At 45.3% G+C, this 12,071-nt stretch overlaps 1 protein-coding gene across 2 annotated transcripts in view; it reads right to left on the reverse strand.

Moving 5' to 3' along the window:
* Shtn1 (shootin 1) overlaps positions 1-11,333 on the reverse strand; it is a 103,853-nt gene extending 92,520 nt beyond the window's left edge. For both annotated transcript variants that reach the window (NM_001303537.1, NM_001079705.4), the window contains exon 1: positions 11,158-11,333. In NM_001303537.1, the coding sequence (NP_001290466.1) occupies positions 11,158-11,215 (58 nt within the window). In that variant the 5' untranslated portion in view covers positions 11,216-11,333. The remainder of the gene's footprint in view (positions 1-11,157) is intronic.
* Positions 11,334-12,071: the final 738 nt, after the last annotated feature.

Genomic DNA, 12,071 nt, shown 5'->3' on the forward strand with positions numbered 1-12,071 from the left:
AAATTTTATTTTCCTACTTAAAAATCTCCAAAGGCTTTACCATGGCTTTCTTAAACCCCAGTCTTCTTCCTACTACTCAGCCCTCCCCTGTGTCTCTGGGAAAGTTTTCTGCTGTGGTAATCTCCCCAGCCTCTCCCTTTGCAACAGCAACTCAGCTGTCATTTCTCCTATGGAGCTCTTCTTGTATGTCTTGGGCAAAACCAGCACTTACATCTAATATGCTTACTCATTAGAGGCTAAGCATCCTGAATACCAGTCTAGGGTGTGGAAAGTCCAACTCTGAAACCTTTTCCAGGGCACAGTTCCAGACTTTGGAGCATTTGAGACAACATTTCTCAATCAGGGATGCTTAAATGGTAAAGACTACATAAATATTCCAAAATCCAAAAGGAGCTAAGGTGAGAGATCCTAAACCCGTTCCTCTGCTCAAATCCTGGTGCATAACATGACGCATGTCTGTCTGCACGCATTTCTATCTGCGTGCGTGTTTGTCTATCTGCCTCTTCTCCTCAACTCAATTGTCTGTGCCCTGCCTTATGCCAGCAGAATACAGGCACAGAGCCTAGGCCTAAGCAGAGGAAATAAACAAAAAGGTTCAGACAGAGATACTGTGTGTGAACTAAACGAGTCAATATCAACATCTGCACTTTAGACGTGAAGACGCAGATGCAAAGGGGAATCAAGTCAGGAGCAGGAACTGAAGGCAGAGCCGGTCCTGACTCCCAGAGTCAGTCACGGCAGCTGATATTGCTAAGAGTTACTGTGCGTAAGCTGACAGCAACTAGATAGCCTTGCAGGGCAATCCGTGTTTATTCCTGCATCCAGTAAACTTTGCACTGAGGAGGAAGGCTGAACAGCCAAGCACTCTCCTCACCACCCAGGGTCTCTCACACCTAGACGCAATAAAAAAAAAAATGAAGCCTTAAAGAATAATCAAGGGGTTGGGGATTTAGCTCAATGGTAGAGCGCTTGCCTAGCAAGCACAAGGCCCTGGGTTTGGTCCCCAGCTCCGAAAGAAAAAAAAAAAAGAATAATCAAATGTATCTAGAAAGAAAAAGCACCACGTCACCATTTCCTGACATTTCCTAATGCAGGTTCATACGCATGGGCTGAGTCTCAGACTCAGGGAGCCTTGAAATCTTACTAATGGGAGTTGAGGACTAGTCATAAAGGAGTTGCTCAATTAGGACAGGGTCCCCTTCTGTTCACGTCCCAGTGGATCCTCCACTTAGAGCGAGAGTTGAGAGGGAATCCATTTATACATCGCCTGTTAATTAAATCATTATAAAAGCGAGGGGGGGGGTGAAACCACTGGGAAAGCTGATGAAAAAAAAAAAAAACAAAACAAAGGTGACAGATTTCCTATCAGAAAAGAAATTATGGTAAACCTGAGCTTCGTCAATGCCAGGTGAAGCACAGTTCAGTGCTAATAAAGAATAATGCTGAAGAAGTATTCTCAACAAACCACATAAACGGCTTCAAATTAAAATCAAGAAGACAGGAAACTGAATAGCTTCATAGCTACATATATATATTATGTATAAGCATATGGTACATCTATATTAATATATACCCTGTGTGTGTGTGAGTGTGTGTGTGTGTGTGTGTGTGTGTGTGTGTGTGTGTGTGTGTCTGGTGTCTTGCCTAGCAGGTAGGCTTGTCTGTCACACATTCTCCATAACAACAACAAAAAGCAAATGAACGGCACAGCAACAATCTTCTTGATCCACTAGAGAATTGAGGTCACAGGGCAAGCCCCACCCCGCCGGCCACTGGAGACAAGGACAGAACAGAGGAATACACCTTATCACTGTGAACGCCTACAAGAAACCCCTGCTGCTAGAGAATTATTATCCAGACAGGAAGATCTAGGCTGTATTTGTCCAAGTGCTTGGTTTGTATAGGTTTGAGTTTAAAATGCTCTGGGATTAGGGAGGTGGAAAGGCAGGTTAGGTAGGGAAAGTGTTTTTTTTGTTTGTTTGTTTGTTTGTTTGTTTGTCGTTCTAGACTGCTAAGAGGTTCCTGCTATTTTCAATGAATGATGAAACAGCCGCTCTACAAATGCTGCTCAGAGAGTCTGTTCCTGGCTTTGTTCATTTTTTGCTTTTAGTTTTAGTTTTGTGTGCATGTGAGCATGTGCATGTGCATGTGCTCGTGTGTTTGTGTGTGCGTGTGTGTGTGTGTGTGTGTGTGTGCGCGCATGTGCATGTGTGATGAAGCAAGGTCTTTTACTATATACTCCTGGCTGCTGTGGAGCTCACTATGTAGCCCAGGCTGTCCTCAAACTCACAGTTAATCTGCCTGTCTCTGCCTCCCCGTCCTGGGATTAAAGGTGTGGCCACCAGGCCCAGGTTGCCACTCTACTCTTAAAACCTGATCTCAAGAGAAAATACTTTACCAGAGCCTAACAGACTGTAGGAGGGAAATACCTCCACCTCACACCCCCCACCCCATGTTCTTCCTGCTCCCCTGAGGGTCAGGAGTGGGGTGTATGATACAAAAACAAAACTGAGAACTTGTGAGATCACAGCCCTTGGCAGGTTTACTAACTCCCAATCCCAGGGCAATGATGTAGTCACAGAACATAGAGACAGCCATGCCTTATCACCACAAATGTTCACAGCAGATTTACTAATCACTTAAAAGTTTAGGCGCACCCAAGGTGTTCTTCCATAAGTGGATAAATAAACAATAAACAACTTGTGGTACATCCATGCAGTGGAGCATCATTCAGTGAAGAGACGGGCACTACCAAGCCACAAAAAGACCTACGTACTGCTAAGTGACAGAGTCAATTTGGATGGCCACATCCATGGCATGATTCCAACTACATTCTGGATCTGTGGTAGTCAGCAGGAGAGACATGGGCAATGAGCGGCTAGAATATATTGGGATCAGGGATCAGGGAAACTATTCTGTGTGGCACCGGTAGTGGTGGGTACAGTCATGTACTATTTAGATCCTCTATGAAAAGTGAACGCTGGGCCAGCAAGATGGACCAGCTCCTAAAGGTGTCTGGCGACATGAGTTTGATCCCCAGAACCCAGGTAAAGGTGAAAATAGAGATCCAAATCCACCAAACTGTCCTCTGACCTCCACGTGTACTCCACAGCACACACATACCCACACTTCATACACACATGGACTTAGACATACATAAGCATATATACACACACCATAAAAATATTTCTTTTAGAAAAAAGTGTACCCTATTGTAAACTATGGACATTGGTCAACATTGATGCATTAATGTTTACTTAAATAATGAAGTCTAAAGCACAACAAGGTTCAAGATTCACATCCTTTTTAGATCTCTCAAATCTATCTCGAATTTTTCTTGTACCCCATAATGTATAAAGTTATTTGTAAGTTTAAAAACAGTTTTTTTCTACAGCTACACGAATACAGAAATGTATATAAGAATGTAAGCAACAGTATCATTTCAGTAAATTTGAATTTTATACACTTTAGCTATAAAGCTAGGGAAATAGCTCAGTGGGTAAGCATGCTTACAGCAGGAAGACATGAGTTCAAATCCCCAGAACCTATGAAAAAAAAAAAAAAAGCCAAGTCTGGTCACACACATCCTTCTAACCCAGTGAGGGTTGACCAATGTCCATAGTTTACAGTAGGGTACACTTTTTTCTAAAAGAAATATTTTTATGGTGTGTGCGTATATGCGTATATATGTCTATGTGCATGTGTGTATGAAGTGTGGGTACGTGTGTGCCATGGAGTACACGTGGAGGTCAGAGGACAACTTGGTGGATTTGAATCTCTATTTTCACTGTGAGGGTATAAGCAGAGACACGAGGATCTCTGGAGCTTGTTAGCCACTACCCTAGTAGTGTGCTCTATTCTCCAGTCTCAAGAGAATAGAGCAGAGTTATAGATCAGGATACATCTCTGTCCTCTGCATGTGCCCCTGCACACACACACACACACACACACACACACACACACACACACACACACCTACAAAATATAACTATACACCTGTAGCTACATGTACACCTACCTACACACCTGCATTTATACACACCTGTGCACATACACCTACACACCTGCACATATATACCTACACACCTGCAGCTACAAACACACCCAAACATAAACACAGACATCTGCACACAGACACCTGCATAACTACATCTATATATACATCTATACAATATACCTACACACTTCCATCTACAAAAACACACACACAATATACTCACACAGCTGCAAACATACACAACTACACACACGCACACCTGCATATGCATACCTGCATGCACATACACACACACAAAATTTAGATACATAAAAAAACCACAAAGGCAGTAGGCGATTTGCTCTAGGATCGATCACCATGAACACTCAGATCCCAAAATGCGTTTTGTAGTTGGTTATTGTCACTCAACAACTGTTGTTGTCAATTCTACTGTGGGAAAGGCAGAGGCAGGAGAGCCACAGCAGATATGAAGTCAACCTGGTCTTCACACTGAGTACTGGTCTAGCCTAGTTTATAGTGTAAGACCCTGTTATCAGAGAAAGAAAGAACAAGAGGAAATGATAGGGGAGGAAGAGGAAAGGGGAAAGAGAGGGGGAGAGGGAAGGAGAGAGGGGGAAAAGAGAGAGAGAGAGAGAGAGAGAGAGAGAACGAACACAAAATGACCTGCTATCTTCTTATAACCAGCAATTATCCTCCTGCATCCTTTGTCATCTCTAGATTACTTAGAGCACCCAGTTCAACGTGAAGTCTACATAATACATAAAACATCTAGATTAATTAAAGCACCTAATTCAGTGTGAAGTCTACGCAACGTGGTTACATTATATCTGGAGTGCTTAGAGCACCTGATTCAGTGTGAAGTCTATGCAACGTGGTTACATTATATCTAGATTACTTAAAACACCCAGTTCAGTGTGAAGTCTATGTAACAGATATTACATATAGGTTACTTAGAGCACCCAGTTCTGTGTGAGGTCTATGCAACGTGGTTACATTATATCTAGATTACTTAAAACACCCAGTTCAGTGTGAAGTCTATGTAACAGATATTACATATAGATTACTTAGAGCACCCAGTTCTGTGTGAGGTCTATGCAATAGTCATTATATTACATTATTCGAGACAAATTATATGGAAAAGTATCTGTACATGCTCATTTTTCAAGTATTTTCTATTTAAATTTCTATATTATTACTTTCATGTGCACGGAAGTTTAGCTTGCATGTGTGTATGTGCACTGGATTTGTGCCTGATGCCCACAGAAGCCAGACAACAACATCGGATATTTTCAGTCGGAAGTTGATTGTATTGATGAATACATGTGAACTCCATGGAGACTGTAGGCAAATAAACAGAGTGCCTACGTACCCCCTCAATGCATTTTGCTCTAAAATTTGTTAAAATTTTGTGTTATGGACACACTTGATAAGGCAAAGCCCACTTTTATTCAGATTCCCTTAGTTTGATCTTCGTCTTTTTTTGTATCCTAGTATCTTGCTAAGATATCTCACTCCATTTAAATGTGCTATATCCTTAGGCACTGCTCCTCCCTACTTTTATGACCTTGACAAGTTCCTCTTGGTATAGTAAGTATTTTTGGTTTGGAAGTTTGGATTGTTTCGTTTGGGTTCATCCTTCCTTTCTTTCTTTCTTTCCTTCTTTCTTTCTTTCTTTCTTTCTTTCTTTCTTTCTTTCTTTCTTTCTTTTTCTTTGGTCAGTAAGATTAGAGGGATACAGTCTCAAGTAGCCCCGGCTTGCCTCAAAGTCACTCTGTAGCTGAGGTTGACTCTGGCCCTGTATGACCCTTTGACATGGCCACACCCAGATTGCTGCCTTTCCCTAGGTGGACACCAGGCAGTTTTATGGAATCCGATGTTTTCCTTAAGAGTACATGAGACTTCAAGATTTTTAAGGAAAATCCGGAGATGTCATTTTTTATCATCTCCTGTACTCATCAATTTGCCACACACAGCGCTTTGTGTTCTGCGTTATTATCTTGCTTGCTTTTAATTGTTCCAGCTTTGGCCAGTGGACAACTCTCCCAGTGGCTCCTGCGACTCTTGGACACAGTCCTACCATGTGAGCTATTTAGTTGGAGCACTTCCTTAGGTTTGGGAACTAAAGCCTGTTCTGGGCTCATCTGGCATATTTGGGTATCCCGAAAACCAGTCATCTCTTGGGGACTGACCCTGTTTCTTTTATCAGAGGGCATTATTAGCACCCTTGTTCTGAATAAATAAATAAATAAATAAATAAATAAATAAATAAATAAATAAATTCAGAATATATACTTTCTATATACACCTATTTCTACATGTAACAATCTATGTCTACCATAAGCTAATACAAATTGATATACATGCCTTTAATTCTAGTCCATTACCAAAAGCTTTATTTTCAATAGGAAAAAGTCTCGGCTCTCCCAAGGTCATGGTATATACAATACCCCCTTCTCTTTAGAGAGATAGTTAAAGATAACACAGATTGGGAAACAACAGGTTGGAAGAAAAACAATGCTATACATTTCACTTTTAGTTTAATATTTTATAAACAAAAGCAGGATCCCATTCCCTGGGAGTGTTAATGGAGAGGGGAGCTCTGAGCAGCAGCCATGGCTCCAGTCCTGGGGGGGTGGAAGGGGGGGCTCTGATCTCCAGCCCCTGAAGGTCCATCTCCTGAGGGCCTAGTAGCCCACTCCTCAGCAGAACTCACAGATCTGGGAGTAAACTATGATCTTAATAGCCACCTGGTGACTCAAAAACAGGCAACTCTTGGACCATACTTGGAAAACATCACTAAATAACCAAGTTTATGAATTAAGCCAAGGCGTCCATGCCGCTTCCAAATGTCTTCTGCTGGGGGACTCTGGGTATATCTCCCAGTGCAGGACCTCAGCTTCACTTACACATGCAGCCGACCATGAGAACTAAATAAATACCCCCTTAGACTTCTCCCCCAGAAGCCAAAGGAACCTGGGAAAAGGCACTCAAGCGTCACCATCTTGCTCTAGGAAGAAGCTGAACCTTAAGAAGCAGCTCTGTGTTAACCAACCACCTGTACTGGGATGTGGTGATGCGAGCCTACGGGCTTGTATTACAGTCCCAGAACTTGGAAGGGAAAGTTCAGGGTTGTCATCTGCTACACAGGCTCCGAGGCCTACGTGAAAATAAAAACCTTACCGTAGAACAATTGTTTGAAGTAATATTTACCCAAGCCATAGCTTTCGGTTCTTGTGGTCATCAGTCCTTTCTGAGAGTGTTGTTATTAGGGTGAAGGGTGGTTCAGTGGTGGAATCCTCACCTAACATATTTAAAGGTTTAGATCCCATCCCTAGCCCTGAGAAGGAAGAAAGGGAAGAGGCAAAGAGGGAAGGAAGGAAGGAAGAGATGGAAAAAAGGCACAACCATACTGTGAAATGACAACCTCACATCACCAAGTTCCAAACAGCACTACCTTGCTACGTTGACCAGTCTAATAGGTACCTGCTGTTTGGATCAGGCCCTTCAATGCTGGTGGCCCATTCTGCTTTGCACAACATTGGTAATCCATAGAGTGAGTGTGTGTGTGTGTGTGTGTGTGTGTGTGTTGTGTGGAGGACTCTCCTCAAGCTGCTCCCTGACCAAAAGACCAGCACCCATGACCCATATAAGCCAATCAGACACACTTCCTAGATTTAAATATTGTCTCCAGAGCCAGAAGTCATCACCATCAGGGACCAGGTCTTATCCGCTGGTCTCGGCTGCCTAGCCCCGTGCCTGGCTATGAATATTCAGTGTGTGCATGTTGAATGAATCACCCAGAAAGCCATGCACCTTCAACAAACGCTGAGCTAAGTCTATCATTTTCCAAAAGAATTCTACAGAGAGAGAAAATTGTACGATGTTTTGTAAGGGAAATGTCCACTTTGATAGCTGGGAAATATGCATGGGAAATAGTATCCCAAGTTGCCATTTCTCCATGCATTAACAACGTCAATCAGCCCAATAAAATAAAAGCCTGAGGGGGGGGGGGGAGACAAAAGGAGAATTACCTCATTACCTCAGCATCTGCTAGAACATAAAAAAAAATCACACACTGGCTAATTTTTTTTTAAGGGACATAATATAACTTTCTAGAAAGACATAATATACCTAATTATAGCATTCAGTAGACAGGAACATACAATGTTGTGGAGTAATTCAGAAGTGGGTGTGACTTATAAGACACAGAGCCCGGGGAATGGTGCACATAAATTAGAGATTGCGCATATGCGTATTATGACAGGCTCCGTCATTGCATTTCACAACGTTTGTCAAGCACGTTGTTCTCAACACTGAAGGCTCCCACTAGAGAAGGCTGTTGTCAGCTCTGCGGTACACACAGCAGCCTCCCTCCTGAACACCCTTCCTGAGGAATGGGTTCGAGTTTTAGACTTAAAACTCATCAAGGGGGCAACCGCATGAGGAGACTGAAATGGCCAATAAATAGGTGAAGATTCAAACTTCACTAGTAGCCAGGGCAATGCACATTTTAAAGGAGGACCGTTGCCAGTTCCGATGCCAAAAATTCAGGCTGTCCAGCTGATGACAACTGTCAGCCAGTGTTAACTATCGTTATGAGGAGGAGGGCTTTGCTGGGAGAACAGAAACTGGCACAGTTATCAACAGAGGGGTGCTTCGTACTGAATGACATAACATCATAACATGCATGCCACCAAATCCAACAGTCCATTCCTAGGAACCCATCTTAGAAACAGTAATAGTCTATTGACTTGCTCGCCTCTTTAATCAATGACTGTCTACCAGACGAGAAACTTCCTAAGAGCCAGGATGATCTGTCTAGAACTGGGGCCTCATGCATGGTTAAGTAACCAGTAGTTGTTAAAGAAGCAAAACACCAACATGTTAGCGGTGAACAAGGGAAACAACATCCAACCAAAAAATGTTCTTCTTGTTCACATTAAATTGGGAGATTGAAATTATGATCCACCATGGAAACAGCCCACCATCACCATAAAAGACTACCATAATACTGGTGTACCCAAGGACCATAATACTGGTGTACCCAAGGACCATAATACTGGTGTACCCAAGGACCATAATACTGGTGTACCCAAGGACCATAATACTGGTGTACCCAAGGACCATAATACTGGTGTACCCAAGGACCATAATACTGGTGTACCCAAGGACCATAATACTGGTGTACCCAAGGACCATAATACTGGTGTACCCAAGGACCATAAGACTGGTGTATCCAAAGACTATAATACTGGTGTACCCACGGACCATAATACTGGTGTACCCAAGGACCATAATACTGGTGTGCCCAAGGACCATAATACTGGTGTGCCCAAGGACCATAATACTGGTGTACCCAAAGACCTTAATACTGGTGTGCCCAAGGACCTTGTTGCTATGTTTACACATCATATCCCTACTTCCCAGCTAATTCGGCAGGTAAAACAGCCATTAAACACTCTTAAATAAGTCTTTAACACAGTCTGGTTTTAAGACACGAACATCTGAACAAACAATGCCTATGTGACCAGACAATGCCAAAAGAACTCTCAAGAAACACAAACTTAAGCTCAATTACTCCTCGCATGCCCTTCATCGGGAAGATGGAACCCTTTGGAAATACCGAGGCCACGCATTTGCTTTCAAATACAACACAACAGAAAGAGCTAGACCCTTTGGAACCCTCCCTTTGTCAAACATCAGTCCAGCAAAGGGGCCGAGAAGATGCATGTGGATGTGGTCACTGTTAGTGCACTCTGAGGATTACAATAACAGTAATAATAATAATAATAATAATAATAATAATAATAGGAAATAAAAATTTTATTTTGTGTTATAGTCATTTGCAAAATGACCGTCCATCAAAAGATCTGGTATTAACTAATATGGAAAGTTTCACAAGTCCAGAGTAGTGAATCAGGTCTTCAGGAGTGAGACACAGGAAAGTGTTATTAAAAGTTAATTCTAGTGAATGCAATTCTCCATAAAAATACTTGAGGGATTCCAAATAAGGCATTCTGTCCATCCACTGAGTCACAGGTGCAACAACGTGGGCTGACTTCAGGCTAATTGTGGATGAGAGGGGGAAAGAAAGCAATTAACACCCATTCCGGGTTTCTAGATGCCACCCAGGGAAAAGTGCTACATCCATTTCAGCGAGGTTAGGTAACTCCCCTGAGGTCACACAGTACCGGACTGCTGAGACCTCTCCGCAGAAGTGTATGGCTGATGGATCTGAAGAACAGCAAGCATCTCTAGTTCTTGTAGGACCTCTTAAGCCATCTGGCTTAGTCACAAGACCCAACGATGGGCAGACACCAACTTCCTGGAGAGCCGAGTCAAGAAGAGGGAAAGGACCATCATGCAGGGCCTTTCCAGTGTCAGCAAGTCCCACAGCAAAGTGCATGACCTGCACACTTTTACTTCCCAAACCAGGGCAGTTCCTCTTTCTTGACCCGTATTCTCAAACCACCCTTTGATCATGATCGTTGTTAATTGTGATTTTTTTAAAAGTGTGTCGGGTTAACTGTCTCTAGGATCTTGCTTTGTTCACAAATGTGCTGATGACAATCATTAGCTACCAAGCAGTAGAGAGAAGCATGCAAAACGGCCTGGCTTTCCAGCTCCAGCTTCCCCTCCCTCATTAAGCCCCACACAGGCAGGGTGTCGACTCACTGACTAATAAATTGCTAAAAATGGGAAGTGATGAGAACGCGTCGGTGACCCCGAAAAATTCCATCTGGGTGGAAAAAAAAGGAACTAGACCGAACCCAAAAGAAGGGAAAGCTGCAGGCCCAGAAACACCAAAGTGTGCAAGGGTGGGGCCTCAGCTAGGAGCTAGGTCAGCTGAGCGACTACCCCGAGCCCAGCGATCCTGCCCTTCTCGCTACTCCCGCGTGGACTTGGGTGCGTGCCGTGACCCTGTCCACGCCCGACGCGTGTCCCTTCGCCCTGGTCGCGCGCCCTACTCCTGCGGGGCGTGGGATCCCACTGCGGGAAGACCCTGCAGCTCCTCCGCCCAGGGCGCTGCATGGCGCGTGGAGCTGCGAGGTGACCACGGCGGCCTCACGGTCCCCGGCCGCGGCCGGCACCTGCGGCTGCACCCAAAGCTGTCCCGCCTGAGGCCGCTGCCCCGCACCTGTGCCAGCCGGCCCACCTACCTTGTTCCTTCAAGCTGGTGATGAGCTGCAGCTGCTTCTCCTCGTCCGAGCTGTTCATTTTGGCGGGTGGGGCTGGGGATAAAAGGCAAGGAGGGAGAGGCGAGGGGGACACGGGGGAGGGGGAGCAGAAAGCAAGATGCCGGTGGCGCGGCGTGCGGCTGCACTACCCGGAAGTTGGGATCGCTCCCGCTCCTCCTCCTCCTCCTGGCGCGCCGCACGCGGTGAGATCATCCCACGCACCTACTCGCGGGCCCCGGCCGCCCCACCTGCGGCGGGCGGGCCTGGGCGCCGAGCCCGGGAGGGGCGTGGGCCGCTGGAGGCGGGTCAGGTGTCGGGGCCCTGGGGCGCCTGCGATCCTCCCTGTGGTAAGCGGCCCTACTAAGGCCGCTGCTGCGCCCAGTTTCCCACCCGGAGGCGCGCACCAAGAAGACTAACCCCGGGTTCCCGGGGTTCCACCCCAGAGCTGGACAGCGGATCTGAGCAGGACCGGTCAGACCCCAGAGCATCAGGTTCCTGTCCCAGCTCTCACGCACTGCTCTCTGGAGCCAGGGCTGGAAAACCCACTGTTCTACACCAAGCACCTGCCCACCGAGCGAGTGCATGTTGCGGGCTGTCTCTCTAATTGAGTCACCGCACAGTCTTGGGGAGGTAAAGGGGAGGTGATTGGGGCGTGGTAGTATGGTCTCAGTTCCAGAGCGTGTGAAGAGGCTGTGTCAGAACCTGGGCCCTGCCTCACGTGCCTCACCAGGCCTGAAGATCATCTGGTTCCGGTGGGAGGATCTTCCATCTTGGGGGAGGCTGGCACTGCACTCTGAATGCCCAAGGTCACTTTGTTGCATGGCAGGAGCCTAGTGTGAAAGGACGGACGGAACACAGTCCTTGCCCCTCTGAAGGACCCTCGGTGGTGTTTACAC

Source organism: Rattus norvegicus, chromosome 1 (assembly GCF_036323735.1).
Source record: "Rattus norvegicus strain BN/NHsdMcwi chromosome 1, GRCr8, whole genome shotgun sequence".
Lineage (NCBI taxonomy): Eukaryota > Metazoa > Chordata > Mammalia > Rodentia > Muridae > Rattus > Rattus norvegicus.